Source organism: Meleagris gallopavo, chromosome 12, assembly GCF_000146605.3.
Source record: "Meleagris gallopavo isolate NT-WF06-2002-E0010 breed Aviagen turkey brand Nicholas breeding stock chromosome 12, Turkey_5.1, whole genome shotgun sequence".
NCBI classification, from domain to species: Eukaryota; Metazoa; Chordata; class Aves; order Galliformes; family Phasianidae; genus Meleagris; species Meleagris gallopavo.
In genome coordinates this window covers 9,522,927-9,540,542 of record NC_015022.2, presented here as the reverse complement: position 1 = coordinate 9,540,542, position 17,616 = coordinate 9,522,927, and the positions used below count along the sequence as shown (strand labels likewise).

The following is a 17,616-nucleotide window of genomic DNA, read 5'->3' as shown; positions in this document are numbered from 1 at the left end:
TATTTATTTAGTTACTTTGCCCCACGTTGCTCTTACTTGTATCAGGTTGGTCTGCTGCCCTCACCCAGGTGCTGCTAAATGGATCTCAGCTGGCCTGCCATCGCTTTGTACTTAGTCTCCAGGTGTAGAATTTCATTTTGGGTTTGCCACTTTGTGTCCATTGTTGGAAGAAACATTATTGTTCTCCATCCAGGATGTGTCCTTGTGTCCTTTGAAAGCTGGCTGTGGCTATGAGTAGCTGGATGGCTAATTAGAATGAGAATTACGCTACAGTTCTTGCTCCAAAAATAAGAGATGTTGTGGATTACACTGTTTCTGTCCACGTGTTCCAGGTAATCATTTTCTTCCTTCGATACATGATGGGTCTGTCTGGTCTTGAGCAGGGTTGTCTGCCCAGACCCTTTTGTTGAACTTTTGTTGAACGGCAGATGGTGTTAGCTCTGGGAGAGTTGTTTAGAGGAGACTGAAGAAGCCAAATCACGGTTCTGAAAATATGTTCCTCAATAAAGGGCTAGTTTGAGATTTGCAAAAATAAACTTCTCCCTTGTTGACAGCCAATACAAACTTCATTTTGTATTCAGTGGTAGTCCAATCTGATCTAGATATGCTTGCTGTATTACCTGGCTGAGCTGCTCTACTTCATGTAGCTTCATTGCAGTGAAGTACTGAAGTGACAGCATTTGGGACTGCAGTGGGCTTGAGGCTACGGACTTTGAAGCATGGGGCTGCCCTCAATTCTTTGGGAGCAATAGGAGAATCACTGGGCCAATGTTTGGCAGGAATGGGCTGGCTGTCTAATTCATTTATAGTGGCTCTTATTGAATGAAATTGCAGCTTCTGTTTTCCTAATGCCTATTTTCCTTTCCTGCAATGTGTCATTCAGCTGTGCTGTTCACTTCAAACGGTCTTGTTTGTCATCATTCATCTTCCATCCTGCAAATGTGAATGCTTTCTGTATAAACTTCAGTGCAAGTTTTGACAAGGGCCGCTTTAAACACATACATGGATTTAGCAGCCTGGTTATTAGAATAGTAGTATACAAACTATTTAGCTGCAGGGATCACCAGAACTTCCTCTTGATGTAAGTGTAGTGAACGTTGGCTAGTCAGAAGCCATCTCTCCTTAAACAAGACTATAGGAGGTAGGGATATTTGAATGTATACATATGGAAGTAGTCAGAGATTAATCATGAGCTTTTTCTCTCGCAGTAGGATCACCTTCCATCTTGTAACTCTTCATTTCCATCCTGAATCCTAAAGACAAAGGAGACATAGATGCATCTATGTCACTTTGGTCTTACTCCCCAGACTCAGTAAATATTTTTGTAAAATGGAACAATTGTGGCCTGGAGTGTTTCTGATTATCCATTGCACTCCACTGGAAAATATATTCTAGCTCTTCAGTCTTGTATCGTGGATGTCTCTTTTGATTGTTTTCTCCTCAAATCTGACTTTCCCACTTCAGTTTAATTTTATTTATTTATTTATTTATTTATTTAGGATTTCAGACCTACAGAACCAACCTCATTTATGCTAAGGTTGATGTGTAGATTGATTCTTCCTGTGTCTCTATTTCTTTTTCTTATGGCAGCTCTTTAAAGCTTGGGCTTTTCTCTGGAAGGTACCCTGGAAGGCAAAATGGAGCTATTAAATTAAAACCTGTGCTTTCTGCTTTTGCATGTACATATTCACTGAAGTATGAAGGAGTTCCAGCTTTTATCTGGAAGAATATTTTGAATGTTGACTTGCTGGAGAATCTTTTGTTTTCCTTTTTACTTTTCATTTTATGAAATGATTCATGACCATTAAAGCCTCAAAAATACCGAAAGAAAGCCGCAGTTCTTTTGTCTACAGGCTTAATCATTTTCATCCTCTTCTTCAAGCTTCCCTCTTTCTCATGTTTTGCTGGAGGACATCAGAATATCCAGTGGTGTTCAGCTGAGGTTTCAAAATAGAATTTGTTTCCTTTCAGGAACGCTATTTTTCTGCCTCTTTTCTCTTTCTTTGTTTTTCCCTCTGATATTCCATTTTTTTCCTCTTCTCTCTGTATACAAAGTAAACTACAAGTGACTGCTGGGGACAAGGTGAATTGGAACTTGGAATCAACATCAGCAGGGTGTTCTCATTGCACGATAGCAGATATACAGTTAACTGACCTTTCAAAACCACAGCATTGCTATCCCAGCTTGGAGAGAGTCAGAGGGTAGGAGACAGAGTGCGGTGGAGGGAGGAGGAGGAACGCTTCTGTCTTAGCAAAAGTAAATCTTCCAGTAGCCTACCAGAGAGCATTTTAAAATACGAGTTAGAGGAGTTGTTTAACACCCAAGGGCATTTGCTGACAAGCATTGATACAGCTGTCAGGTTTATGAGACTCTCTCTGTGAGCTCTTGGATGCCCTCCGAGGAGGGATGGCATAACACCAGCCCATCCCAACCTCCCACATGCCACACACGGTTCCTGTGCTGCTGCCCCATCAGTGCATGGCACGGGCTGGCAAATCCTGTGCTGGCTGGTACCCTGGAAGATTGTTAGAGGTCCGCCTGCATTGATATCAGCAGTTGCAAAGCGAGTGCTGGAAGTGGTGTGGGAGCTGCAACCTCATGTCTTCCTGCACCGCCAATGGAAGTGATGTCTGGAGGGCTGAGCACTGCCCTAGAGCCACAGCTACTGCTTTTTCCTATGGGGTGCTATGGAGGGACACCAGGGTAGAAAGGCTCCAATTTCTTTTGCTCTGAATGCACTTTGTAATAATAATATTTTGTTCTAATTATTAAATCTTTTATTATCATTACAGTTATTATTCTTCTATTTTTAATGTAATTTAAGGGAATACCTGCTGGATCCCAACTATGCTTGTCTTGTCCAGCAGACAGTTTTTGTGGCGGCATACTTTTTTTATTTACATGCCCTGTACAGCCATGTAAACTGGGAGTCACTCTGGACCCACTGACATTCTCATGTGGAACAATGAGGGAATACGTGCCAAAAACGCGTCTGTCCCTGGCTGTGAATGGGAACAAAGCCTGGCTGTCAGGTTAGATGAGTCTGTCCATGGAAAAGACACAGGCAGATTTTCAGAGCAAGCGCGGAAGAATTCACTTAATGTCAAATATTGCTGTGGGATTGCTGTATTTAGCTGTCACAGTGTGATGGAAGTTAGGGTTAGAAAAGTGTTCAGTCTTGCTGCAGGAAACTTGCGTGTCATTCTGAACTCTTGACTTGTACATAGGCCGGAGCCAAAGACACCCGTAGAGCTGCTCAGCGTGTTATTTTTCTAGTTGAACTGAGCCAGGATTCTGGGACAGCGGTATCCTTACTGTCAGGGTGAGAAATAGTTATCGTATTAGGCTCTCTGCATGGCACAAACATCCAGGCTCACTTATTGCTTGGCAAAAATAAGTATATCAAAAGCAATCCCTTGTGTGTAAAATACATATTTTGCTTAAAAATGTGTACTTTGTGGGATAACAGGAACTCAGTTTCTTTTGTTTATTCTTGGAGTCTAGCATCGTTTCTGAGATTTTCCTTTTATGTGATTGAAATTTGGCTCAGCCCCTGCTAAGGGCAGGTGAACTTAGTTGGGTTGCTTCCAGCTCTGCCCAGTCAGGCTCTGTGCATCTCTAAGGATGGAAGTTCTTGAATCTGTGGGAAAGTTGAATAAAGCTGCAGCACAGTCAACAGGTCGGGGCCAATTTGTACTTTTAGCATTTGCTCTGAGGTGCTGAAGAGTTTGAGAAGGTATGTAAAGCTGCTTTACAGCAAAAGGTAGAGATACGATTATGTGTCTCTGGAAAAAAAGAAGAGTAAAAGTTACTCCTTTTCACATTCCAGAGCTACTATTTCTTAATATGTTGGTTAGAGTCTGACTTAGAGAGCCACATTTTTAAGTCCAGAATACCTTTTTTTTCAATGCAGTTTGTCATTCTTATTAACTCCCTGTGCAAGCAAGGAAGCCCCGCTCTAATTCTAGCTGGAAGGGATCAGCAAATAATTTTGGTGTCAGTTTTAGCAAGTACCGGTCCTATGCACATAAGAAGAAAACTAGGCAACTAACTGCTCCTCTAAAAATAACAGTTGGCTGACAGTACTGCTTTAAATTGCCTCTCTTCTGCCAGAAAGCTGTGTCTCTACATTATGTTAAACATAGGCCAGCTGCTGCAGCCAAGGAGTTAATCGAAATTGTTCATTAGGCCATGAGGAATCCCCGTGTGTGTGCACAGGGAGTGAAGTGGGACGTGGGAGTGAAGAGAAAGCTTCCCCAGCGCCCTGGCTCTGCTCTATCTGGAGTTCAGCCGTCCCCTGCCCACTCTGTCTGGTCTCTCCGTCTCATTTACCCCAGACCCACGCTTTGGGCTTGATTCAACCTGGGTTACACCAGCGTTGGCTGGCGCATGGCAGTGCTGCTGTCCGGCTGTCTGCCCGAAGCCTCACACGCAGCACTGCCAGAAGCTCTTCCTGCCTTGGGAGCGGCTGATGGGCGATGCTGTCTTCAGGAGAGGGGTCCTGGGTAGGGCGAACGGGGACACGCAGCAACAGGACGCCCCTGGATGGGCTGCAGGGCCCGGGGAGGATGCAGCAATGCTCCAGGTACCTCCTCCTGTGCTGGGTGGTCCCTTCTCGGCAGGAATGGAGCTTCCCTGCGGTTATTTCTTAAGAAATCTGCTGGTTTGGTGCATGCAGATCTTGTCAGCCAAGCTTGTCGTTTTCAAACATTAATTATTGGAATTTCCAGATGCGTGTTTTTTCGCTGCTGTTTTTTAGTGGATGACTAATGTCTTTTGATAATTATTCAACTCACTTTGCTACTGAATTTGTACTTACATATCATCAAAGACATAATTTCTTGTTTATTTTGGATGTCTTCGATGAAACTCTGGATATCAGTCAGTGTCTCTCAGCACTGCACCATTACATAAATCCTTAATGACTTACAAGTTTAGAAGTGACTAAAATAAAGTGAAAGCCTTTCCTCTGAATCTTCCCCTTCCTCCTGCAAGAAAAACCCCCAAAAAGTCCCCCCCCAAAACCTTCCATGAAATTAAGAGCATAAATTACTGATCTGGGAAAGGAGGTCATTATTTTATCCAGTTTGTAATCCAAAACAAGGAGGAGCTGGAAAGATCAGTCGGGTCATTTTTTTTGACCATTTCAGACATAGTTCGCTCTTTACAATGCTGTAGGAGCTGTTAAACCTGTTTTTCAGTGAGTTGTGTCCTTGGCTCCTGACACTACTACACTGGCTGAGACCACAAGAGCTTTCAAAAGCGTGGCTTGCTCTGGAGATGTGGAATTGTCTGCCCCTGCCATCTTTGTCTCCATGCTGGGCTTCATGGCCAGAGTGTGCTGAGTTATAGGAAATAGGTTCCCACTTAGAGAGAGGGGCGAGGTTGTGCTTCAAGGGGGCTGTGTAGGTGCATTTTTTCCTGCTTTACCATTCAAAATCAGGTTTTATTACCAAACTCAGTAGTGCTGTTCGTGAGAACAGTTTTATAAGAATATAAAATGCTTCTTTAGTGTTCATAGCCTATAATATCAGCGGGAAGATACGTTCTATTAAACACAGTGGTGCTTAACTGCTTAAATTAAATACCATGATAGAGCCTTTGAAATTTGATAGATGGTGTCCGTGATTTAGCATGAGGTAAATTGTTATCCCCTTAAATGCTTTATTTATTTACAGGCACTTACTGGCCTAGTGTCTGATCACCTCATAAATATCAATGAAAGTAACTTTCAAACTTAACTCCTTTTAAAGATTTTACAAATAGGCACAAGGAGAAAACACCTCTTCCCTCTGAAAGAAGCCTACAGTAGAGCTCAGAATGTAATACAGGTTTCTTTTATAAGCTAGACAGCAGCTTTCTGACGAAAAAGTGTTCCACTGGAAAATACACTTGTCAGACTCAGACTGTTCCATGCAAGTACAGTTTGATGACTTTTTTCTTCTTCTTTTTTCTCTTCTGAAAGTTAAGCAAGCTGCCTCAGAGTTGGAGCTTTTGGGTGTATGGCGTAGTCTACCATGTGGACAGCCTCAAGGCTCTCAGGGTCTCTGACTTCATGATTGCTGGCACATCTAGGTTTTCCAGAGCCCCATTTTGGAAGCGGATTTTAAAAATTGGGTTTCCCTGTGACTCAAAAGTCTGCTCCTGGCTCTTAACTTGGACCAGATGGTCCCCAAAACCAAGTACTTGCTGAGACTGAAATTTAACAGAGCATCTGCATATCACTTTATGATCAGCTGGTTACAGATTATTAACAACCTGGATCAGAAATGGGTGGTTTATGCCTGCAGTTGTAGCAGGTAGCAACAAATCCATTCTGTCTGTCTTAGTAAGTTCCATTATTTCTTCTGACCGGAGAAGGTGAAAAGCAATCTCGCTTGTCTGCTTGCCAGTCTTACTTGGCAGATGATCATGGAGCAACATTTGGCATTGATGAACAGGGAACTCTAGGAAAGTTACATGGTTATAGCCCTGCAGGGAAGTAGCTGACATTACTAAAACTGAATACATCGGAATTATATGAATAAGAAGACTGCAGGAAGGGAAAAGGGCCCTGCAACATGCCCAGTTGTGTTGCTCACAGTCTCAGTTACCACTTTGTAATTACAGAAAATCAGTGGAAGATAATGATAATGTTTGCATTGACTTAAGTATTTCTGACCAAGCACTTAATGAAAATACTAGGTGTTACCAAAGTTGGGGTAATCAGGGTACTTGAAATTGTATTAACATTGCAAATCCCTAAATAAATACAGTAAAAAATCTTGTTATTTAGAAAATGTGCATAATTGAATGTTTGTATATATTAAGATTGTTTTTCTTAAGTTGCCTCACCATATGAGGTAACTGTTGTTTACTTAGACTTTGCAATACCAGAGATGAAGAATTTTCTGAAAGAGAAAGGGCAAAATAATAATAAAGAAACCCTTCCTGAAACAATAAGCACTTTAAATCTGTCTCTATTCTGTATATAATATTTTAAAATAGCAGTTTCTGGGAAGTACTAGTTTATAGCTAGCTTTAGTTCCGTTAATCTATTGAGTAATTCCTCAGAATAGTAATACAGGTTGTAAAATTTTCCTTAAGATTATGAAACACAGAGAAAAAGGAGACAATTTTTTCTTTTTCAAAGGTGTGCTGTACTGGCTTTATATATATGGAGAGTTGCATTAAATAAATGCGACTTAGATTTTAGAGAAGTTATTACTGTGTGGCATAGAACAGTTTCCATTTTTCTGTTTTTACCAATGAAATCATGGGAGGGCTGGTGTCACGTCCCTTCAGCTTTTGTTAGAGACTCTTCTGAGATCCTTATTTGAAAGAGCAAATATTGATGAGGGGGATGGGATGGAAAAAAATCCTATGGATCTATCATTTGAGAAGTTCTCATTGCAGTAGGCCCTTCACCTGCATTTCACATGAACCCTGTCTGTCTACATGCACATCCTTGATTTTTTTATAGCAAGTCAGTTTTGTTATGCACAATTGGGCTCATTTATTTGGCTTATGTCATGATTGGTGTGATTTTACTCATACATGCATGCAAAGTGTTGCTCAGAAACAAAAGAGGGAACAGTAGTAATGCTACAAAGTGAAGAAGTGAAAACAATAAGAAGCTTAGAAGTTATGATTCAGAATGCCCCGAGTTTCCTCCGTGTTCACCAATAGATTTTGTATTTAAAGGGGTGTTTTGCTACAAAACCCTGTGAGGTATTTTTTTTGGATATGGCTTGGTAGGAGATAATTTTGTCCATTCTTTTCCTGTTGTTCACATGTTACTGATTTGATTTTTTATTTTATGTCATCTTTAATTTATAAAAGTATGTGTCACCTAAAAAACCTAATGATCATAGGCATACAGTTCTGCTAAAAACATACCACACTTTTAGATTTAATTATTGAAATGTATTTTGCAGTGATCTACTTTTTCCATCTTTATGACTCTACTTTTAAAACACATTTCTGAGCAAAAATAAGAAATCGTCTTTTTTTTTTTTTTTTTTTTTTTTCCAGACCAAATGTGTGTGGATCACGTTACAATGCTTACTGTTGCCCTGGATGGAAAACTTTACCTGGTGGAAACCAATGCATAGTCCGTAAGTTAATCTAGTTGTATGTTATGACTGAGGTTTATCTTTGTCCCTGTATGTCAGGGTATTTTTAATTGTATACCAGAGCTGAAATGTGTTTCTGTATGGTTTCAATAGCAGCTACACATCATTTCTTTACTGTTTTAAATATATTAAGCTAATATACAAAGTTTTGTGAGCTACGATATAGCGATGTGATACCAGTATTTAACAAAGGATTAATCTCATCCACATGTTCTTTTTAAGTCTGTGGTAAAGCGATCCAAGGAGTGTGTGGACTCTCAGGAGCGAGTAGCTGTGGAATATGTTAATCTATTTAAGTAAATGGAAGGAGGCAGGGCCAGCAAGTACATTTACTCTGCTTGTTTGGACCATATCCCTGAAATGTATACGTAGGGACATCAGTGTATACATATGTTCATCATGTTGCTGTATATGTATTCACACGTAATGGTATGTTGTACCGTAAGCAGCTCCCAAAGGCTGATAAGACCCTTTTCAGAGATACTGAGGCAGTTTGCTCTCATGGGAATTGTTGCACTGCTGTATCTGTGGTGCAGAAATAAAGGGAGCATTGTAATGCTGCATCTAAGCCATCCTTCCTCCAAAGGGACGGCTTTGGGAAAATGGACCACAGTTTCCCTTTTCTAAGGAAATCTGCCTATGTATTTAATGCAGTCTATGATATGTTCCTATCATAAGAGACTAGAATTCCAGGTGTTAGCTCTCTGTTACAGAGACAAAGATGAATGGAAGGAACACTCTTGGAATCTGTTGTATGCAATTTAATGAGTTTATATGTGTTCTGGTGGTTGGTGCTGAATACATATTTTCTATCAGGTGGTTGGTTTTTTTTAATGTGTTTTGGGGGTTTTAAAGCAAGTTTTAAAGGTATTTGTTTTATTTGTAGCAATTTGCAGACATTCCTGTGGGGATGGATTTTGCTCTAGACCAAACATGTGCACATGCCCAAATGGTCAGATAGCCCCCTCCTGTGGTTCAAAATCAAGTAAGTATTTCTTCTTTGTCTTTTATATTGCTCTTTTGAGCCTGTCAAGCTGATAAGGTGCATAAGATACTTCAGTGCTCAGTATTTAAGACAAATAGCATCTTAGTCACCAGGCATACATCAACACAAGAAAGACAGTGAGTGTAGCCTTCTGTGATGAAACTGAGGAATGACTCAGAAGCTAGCTATTGAAGATGCTTTTTGTTGGCTAAGTTAGTTTTATTATAAGTTATGTTTATTTGTCAGTTTGTAATACTAATTCCAGTCTTTGTTTGCTTTCTGGAAAATGTCATATCTCTATTCAACATTAGACATGTACAGATATGCCATTGTAATGAGAGAGAGATCTCTGCTGGCAATTGGCTGAATTTATCTTGCTTTATAATTCTACTGTCACTGTAGCCAGACACTATTCTATTGCTTACACATATAGGCCTACTGATTTGCAGTAAGTTAGTCAAGTGCTATAGGACTTCCTTGTCAGACTCGGTACATATCTACTGAAACTAATGCTGCTGACCTCATTAGAGTGACACTTCTGTAGATGCTGGAGGTACAGAAGAGGTCAAAGTTTTTAAATGAAACAGCTTTTCATCTGAAAAATTCAGATGCTTTGGAAACAAAAATTTTCAGAGATGACTTTTTCTAGAAATGTTTGGATTTCAGTTATTCAAGGAGTGTTTCCCAGACCCAGAATAAAATGAGTAACGTGGAATTCATACAGCGAGCAAAACAGCTCAGTGGTTAATCTTGAATATCTGATTATGAAGTAGGATCATGCTTGGGATAGTCTCTCCATTCATATCTGAGATGCCAGCTTTAATCTCCACTGTACTCTCATTTGAATATGGTGTTTGTCTCTTTGAATATAGAAGAGCCTGATATTTGTATGAAAAAGGAAGTTTTGAGGAAGAAAGTTGGGGGAAATTTTTCCACGCGAATGCCTGTAACTATCTGAACAACGTATTCACTGAAGTCAGTGGGGAAGTCTGTAACGTTGAGCAAAACTATCATTCTTTTCATTTTGAATATCTCACTAGTCTTAATATGTGGTCTGCTTGGCCCCTATATTCTACCTTGCTGTTTTCCTGCTTTCCTAGCTGAAAAGAGTTTTCCCACATAACCGACCACTTCAGTTTGTGGCTTTAGCATCCTTTTCATGCAGTAGCAGTGGAAAAACAATAACAACTGTGGAATGTAATGGAATGGCATGTACTAAAATGGTAAATATTGTTCTTCATAGTTCAACCCCTCTCTCGTGCTCCTGCAATGTCTGTTAGGAGAGACTGGAGTGAGGAGAGTTTGGAGCTGTGGAGCTCCCAGAGAGTACTGGGAGGAGAAAGAGTGCAAAATTTGCACAAGTGTCTGTGTTCATCCCTGCCTGGGTTTGCAGCTACTGTTTTACCAGGTGCATCCGCCTTGATCCTGTAAGCTAGTAAAGCAAAGCATGACCTTCTTCCAAGTCCCCTCCAGAGTACAGAAGGAGAGGTAGATCCCTACATCTGTTACATGTTTTGGCATTTGTAAAAGACGGGAATGAGTGGGCTTTAGTATTACCTCATTTTTTCTTAGGCCACACTGAAGTATTTTATGAGTCAAGACTTAAAAGCAAAATAGAGTTTGAGTAAAGTTACAGTTGTTCCTGTGGTTCTTTTTCTTACAAATTCTTCCATTTGTCTCCATAGTTTTAGCCTTCATTGGAGTTGCATGCACAGATAAATGGTCCACAGAGCACTTTACTACAGTTGTTATTCAAGAAGCTTTTAATGCCTATACTAGTTAGCTATTTTGGTTACTTTCTCTAAGTATGTATGTTCTACCAATTTTAAGCTTTAGTCAGTGCTGACATTCTCTTCTTTATACTGCTGTATATGTCTATAAGGCTCACATTAAAATTGCTTTTCTGTAAACTGTACCAAAACATTTAGCAGTGGAGTAAAAATATATAAACATATTGTTTATATCTTCTTTAATTAGTGCAATAGTTTCAGATACTTTTTTATGTGTGTGTTTTCACATCACCTCTACTTAGTAAAGCAAATCAATCCTAAGTGGAAAAGTGTCTTGAGTTGTTGTAGAGAGAAATTACTGCTTCTGTGCACTCTTGTGTAATAACTTTTATGACCCAGCACCTCATTAGGACTTACAGAACATACAATTTCTGAAAGTCATTTGCTCTGTTGGCACTGCAGACAAAGCCCATGAATACATATTTACACAATAGACCACAATGGCTTAGATCTGCTATTAGGAAACAAAGGAAACATAAACGTAAAAAATACCATTTGACATCAAAGGGTTACTGTCAACTCACATTGGCTACAATTAATGTTTTGTCTGTATATGCATCCATAAACCAATCTATTAATTACACTTTAACAAATGAGAAAAAATTCTACTGAAGTAATGCAAGAAAATCAGAAGTGGATGATGTCCAATCAATATGCTGGTGTAATTACCACGCTGATTGAGTCATATCAAATGATCTGTCAATTCATTTTATACTGTGTAAATTGTGTAGTTAATGCCAAAAGTCAGAGTATTGCAAGAGTGCTAAGTTAGATGACTTGCCCTGGATGCTGGCAGGTAGATAAATGCCAGTTGTCTTTTTCTGTATATGCAGACGTTGCTTTACATCTCAGGTTTAAACAAGTTTGTTATATTTAAAATACAAGTAACGGATAGAAGGTGAAAATATCGGGACTTCACACAATTAAAAATATGGGCCCTGATACGTGAGATGTGTTTGTCTTCTTTTGAATATTCTAAGCTATATCTGTGTTTAGTACTTAAGGAATCACTAGTGGTTACAGATTTTGATTTGTGTGCAACCATAGTCAGAAACCAAACTCAGAGTAGCTTTGACAGGCTACTTGTCTGCTGGACTCAAATAGTGCAGACTGAAAAGCAAAACATAGCCTCTGACTTTGATTCTTAAGCAGGTCACTTGTTGGGACTTTTCTGGTTACGAATCAGCTTTAGGAATCTGATTCGTGGTTGAAAAGATCAACTGGTGGTTTTCTCAGCAGGGATTTTCATGACATCAGTGAACTTGCTGGCTGAGTAGTGGTTGTTTCTCAGTAATTCTTGAATTTTTGGGGTTTGTTTACAGTAGGCATGGAGATAGCTTTGCCACATGCGGAGGCATCCCTCAACCTGCTGTGCTTGAGTCTGACGCTGCAGTGCACAGGATGGGGAAGGCAGTCTGCCCTCTTGGGCTGGCTGAGGCAGAAAGGCTTTAGCTGATGGGAGTGCTTCTGAAGGGAGATCCATGGTTGCAGGTGGGCACTGAGGGAGCAGCTGAGGGGAGCTGGGCGCCTGCCCCCCCCAGCAGGCTGGTGCACTGCCCAAGCTCAATGTGGGGCCTGCTCCACTCCCCCTGCCGCTGGCTCAGCCGAGGACAGAGCTGGTCAGTCAGTCAGTGCGTGCTGTCAGAGCCATCATTCTGAGGTTTCCTTAGAGATTGGGTGGGAAGCCTTGAGGCTCTCAGGTCTGCACCCGCGGAGGCTGCTCCCTGAGGCGGTGTGGGAGATGTCTGCTCAGCCAGAGCTCAGCCCCTTGATTTATTCTGCTGCTGTCAGAGGTGGTGAAAAGCCTTGATTTTTGAAAGTTTCCAAAGTTTTTGAGGCTGCTGTGGGTTTTCTCAGGCAGCTGCTGCCTTGCGTGGATGCAGCCCTGCATCCCAGCCTGGTGCTGGCTGCCATCTCCTGACTCAGTCACTCGACAGAGAAAGCACGCTGAGCATCTGGGATGCAGTGAGGCCATCATTCCTTGTTTACAGCTCCTGGCAGGCAAAGCCCTGCGTCATGTACAGCCAGGCTGGGAGCATTTCCTCAGCAGTGGCATGGAGAGATGAGGCAGCTTCTCCCATGGAGTGCCCCGGGCTCCAGGCGCCAGGTTCTGCTCCTCAGGTTTTTCACCCCCATATTTTTTAGCTGATACTGCTGAGCTGATGGTGTGGGTGTGTTACCTTTTGACTGCTTAGTGATCCCCTGAATGTTTTGGGAGCAGCTGTGATGTGATGGTGTACTCTGTATGGATGAAGTTTTTGCTCAGATTTACTGGGAATTTACTAAGTCAGAAACTGTGATGTTTAAATGTGCAGCATGTCATTTCTCTTTGATAATCAGTACAAACGTTGCCCACACACAGTGCGCATGGATGTACTTGATCTTGCTGTCTCTTTTGCAGGTTTATAAAGCTGCATTCCTGCAGTTGCCTCTGTTTTGATTTGAGAAATTTCCATTGCAGACTGTTTACAAAATGGACCTGAAAGAGAATGATAATTTATTAAGAGCAATAACTTGTTAATGTTAACAAGAAAAGGCAAAGCTGTAAGAATAGACTTACCATCCTTACAGCAATTCCTGTGCTTTTTCCTCTAGTCTCAGTCAATGCAGTACCTTGGGACAGGTTATTTCATTTAGTGGAATATCTCTACTGACACAAACGGAGTTGTTGATATAGCTGAGGCTCTGGACCTGCAGTAGTATGCTAGTTTCAAAAATGCAGCCTTAAAATCGTCATCTAAGCTCCAGACAGCCTTTTGCATGTTTTTCTATAAACTTTTGGAAGGGTAATATTTCAGAATAGTCAGTATTATTTTGGAAATACTGTTTTCAACATTCCTGTAAAAGACAACAGAAAATTATTAGTTTACTGACTTGATGTCACTGGTTTTATTGCATAGTAATAAGGCAGAAAGATCACTGATTAGAATAGCTCATTTTGGTAATTACAATGGGTTGTCCCAGCAGTCTCTCCTGTAATGATTTTAGTTTAAAAAGGAGGAAGGAATATTTTACCTTGGAAAAGTTCCTTTGAGAAGCAGTAAGACAAATTATGGAAACTTTTGTGTGTGTGTGTGTGCGTTATGTGTAAAACCACTCCTTATCCCAAAATGGGGAAATATACTTTACTGTTACTTGAACAAATAATACGAAAATCATCATATAAGCTACTGTTAACCTTTTTATCTCAAATGTAGTTCAAACTATTTAAATGGCTTTGGTCTTCATGTGGGAATGGAAATTAGCTCTTGGCATAGCTTGCTCTAATTGAAATCAGTTTGTGGTTTTTAAGTTCCTTCCCTGCTTGACAGATGATATCATTTCCTATTCTTTTTGTAATCCCCTCTGTTTTTCTAAGATTGTATAAAGCTAAGTTGAACTACACATTTTAAAGAAACTATACACCTTTTTCTGACCTACTTAGGACATTGTCCAAAAATCTTCACCAGATACTCACTCTGTATTTGCAGACAATTTCTCTTTTTGTTGAGAAATGTTAGCACATTTTTGTTGCCTGAAGTACATCCAAAGATGTATCGTAAATATTAGACACAAAAGAAATGTGAGGTAGAGTGCTTACCTTTATAACTGAAGAATTAAGTGTACCAGTGTTTCAAATGCTAGATTATTTAAAATCCTTTCTTCATTTGCATGTTTAACTTGTATTCTGTGGACTCATATCTCTGTAGATGGTAATACAGTTAAAATTATTAATTCTGCTTTAAAAAAAAAAAAAGATTCCACTCACATACTTTCAAACTGTAAAAAGCCAAACAATGCTTAAGGGCTTTGTGCAACAGGAAAAATTTAGTGGTTGGCATGGCACCTGTTAGCAGCAGGCTTTGGCAGGACGTGCAATTTGTATTTTTCTGACCTGAGCATTTCAGACAGCATGGGGTAGGTATCCAGTGCTCCATCACAACCTACTAAAATGCTGATCTCCCGTAATCCTATCTGGGGAGGAGCCTTTCATGTGGTTCCTGTTAAGAGGGAAAGCATTTCCCGGCTGCGTACTTGTGTGCTGCCCCTGTTAGCAGCTGTGTTAGGCAGTGGGAGCTGTGAGAAGGACTTTGCCGAGAGGCCTGCCGGCTGCTCTGTGCCTGATGAAAAGCTTTAAGTTGTTCCTGACCTCTAGTTAAAAAGCATATTTGTCCTTATTATTAGAAAAACGCAGCACATGCTTTTATGCTTTACTGGCGTCGGACTTGGCCCGCTTGCTAATCGTTACAAATGGTGGGGCTGCTGCTGAGGAGAGCGGGCTGTGCTACTCCTCGGCCTCTGCTCCTGGCAGGGAAGGTCTTTGGCTCTGGGGAAGTGCTGTCTGTGAGCTCTGCAGGCACAGGAGCTAGCAGCAGCTTTATGTGGCGGTGGGGTGAGCCCATAGAAGGCGTGCAAAAAGGAATTACCCTGTTACTTTACCTTTTAGTGCAGGAAGTCCTACCTGAGCAGATCAGCTTCTGGTACTGTGTGTTTTGGAAGAGCCAGGCTGTCCTCAGGAGCTTTCTTATTTCTTTCCTTTTAATGCTTCCTTTTCCCATTGCCTGTATAAGACTGTTACTCCTTGGTGATATCTCCCAGAAGTTCAGTACTTTCCCCTAACTGATGATCTCTTCGCACCACTGTGAGCTAGGAGATGAATTCTGCAGATTCATGCTCCGTAGGAAGTGCTGCTGACTTCAGTGAGTGAAGGTAGTGTCAAATTCTTGCACTGCAGCCTGTAGTTCTTAGGAACTGTAGATCAGTGTTGTTTTCTGTATGCTATTTTAAATACATCTTAAAATACGCATCTTCTGTTTCTAGTGCTGCTTTCTAGTTCATATAATCAGTTCCTGAAGAAACCTCCTTAGCAGATAGTTGTATGTTTCTTCTTGGCTTGGTTTAACTCAGGAAAATCTTTTTTCCTTTCAAGTACAACACTGTAACATCCGGTGCATGAATGGAGGTAGCTGTAGTGATGACCACTGCCTCTGTCAGAAGGGATATACAGGAACGCATTGTGGACAGCGTAAGTACATTTTATTAGTAGAGATACTGTGTACAATCAAACAATTCTGAGATACGTGAACTGGATGCCTTTAACAGTAAATTTCAGCTGGTATTGAGCTTGTTTTTGATCAGGTACAGTGGAATTTTACAGGAAAACACATGACTTTGTAATGAGTGCCGAGTGAATTCTTTCTGATCAGTGCTATTAAAATAAACATCATGTGAATTCATAATAATTGGATATAACTTGATCCTGCAGTTCTCACACTGCCATAATTCCTGTTGACCTCCAGGGCTTTACACTCACTAGAGCAAGAGGCCATAAATACAGAATTTACATGGGATTCAATTTTCATCTTAGATAAAATTGAGCTTTTTAATTCAAAGCCTCTTTTTTATTTTAGGGATTTGTCTCTTCTTACACTCTAGAAGTTTTACTTATTTTGATATTGTCTCGATACTGTCGATCGACATAGTTTTTATTTCCTCAATCAATCCTGAGCCAACAACATTCCTGGATTTGCTGCTTGAAGCCTCTCCCAAACTGATTATGGTGGTCTCTTGCTGCTCTTGGCTAGAATGCTGTGAAGAAACTCAAATACGGATGTACATGCTGTTTTTAACCAAGGCTGTCGTGTTGCTATCTAGTGAACTATTGGTCTGACAGAGAAAATGTGTTTAGCTTATTTAATGAAAACCTTTTGTGCTCTGTCAAAGTCAATGGCACACTTAACATGAACTTCAGTGAGACCAGGAATTTACTCTAATAATCTGGAAGAGGATCACATGGTGAAAGGATTAAGAATTGTATTTCTGCCTTCTCTGTGAAATATCAAGTGGATAAAAGAGGATAAATGGAAATGTTCTTTCTACTGAAGTGAACGTGAACAGAACAAAGAATAACATTACTCAATGAGCATCAAATTGTACTTAAAAAGCCTTTTTTCATGTGAATGTTACATTTTCTGATTATTTTTGAAGGAAATTGCTTTTGGAGTTTATTATGAGGAAAACTGGGCTCTAGTGACTGTGTAGTGCAGGGAATCTTGGATTAACTAAATCAGAATAGACACTGATTGCATATTGCTCTCCTGTTTGGTACTGTGGATTATTAAACACCAGTAACAAGCCTTTTAACACTGAATTTTTATTTTTATTTTTTTAAATTATGGCAGAGTAGCGAATGCATGGTTAAATATGCTTGAATATCGGGAACACCTCTGAGAATTTAAAGGTGCATTTTTCACCTGCACCTTTTATGAGCAATCTCTACTTTTTCTGTGCTTCTTTGTTGAGAGTTTGAAAGAGATGTTATTTCAAAGTTGTGGAATTGTCAGGTCATCAAAGAGGCTCTGAGAGGTCAGAGGAACTGTGGTTATTAGCATGTTTACATTATAGCTCCTTGAAAAGATGAATTCATTATACTAATGAGGCCAGGAAATAGCAAAGGATTCTAGAAAAAACATGTCCTGACCTGTTATGTTTACATTTTTTACTAGTTTACCTGAGCTGGTTAAGCATGTAGTTTCCTATTTTTCTGGGAATAATATAATAAAGACTACTTTTACCTTCCTTTTGATACAGCTGTCTGTGAAAATGGATGTCTAAATGGAGGAAGATGTGTTGCTCCAAACCGATGTGCATGCACATATGGATTTACTGGACCTCAGTGTGAAAGAGGTATGTGGAAAAGCTGACAAATGAAAAATATTGATGATTGCTTTTACCCAATCTTTGATT

At 40.2% G+C, this 17,616-nt stretch overlaps 1 protein-coding gene across 1 annotated transcript in view; it reads left to right on the top strand.

Moving 5' to 3' along the window:
• Positions 1 to 279: 279 nt before the first annotated feature.
• Positions 280 to 17,616, top strand: part of FBN1 (fibrillin 1) — a 142,397-nt gene continuing 125,060 nt past the window's right edge. Inside the window, exons 1-5 of the mRNA XM_010717420.2 lie at positions 280 to 332; positions 8,015 to 8,097; positions 9,002 to 9,100; positions 15,800 to 15,895; positions 17,461 to 17,556. Coding sequence (XP_010715722.1) covers positions 295 to 332; positions 8,015 to 8,097; positions 9,002 to 9,100; positions 15,800 to 15,895; positions 17,461 to 17,556 — 412 coding nt within the window. The 5' untranslated portion in view covers positions 280 to 294. The remainder of the gene's footprint in view (positions 333 to 8,014; positions 8,098 to 9,001; positions 9,101 to 15,799; positions 15,896 to 17,460; positions 17,557 to 17,616) is intronic.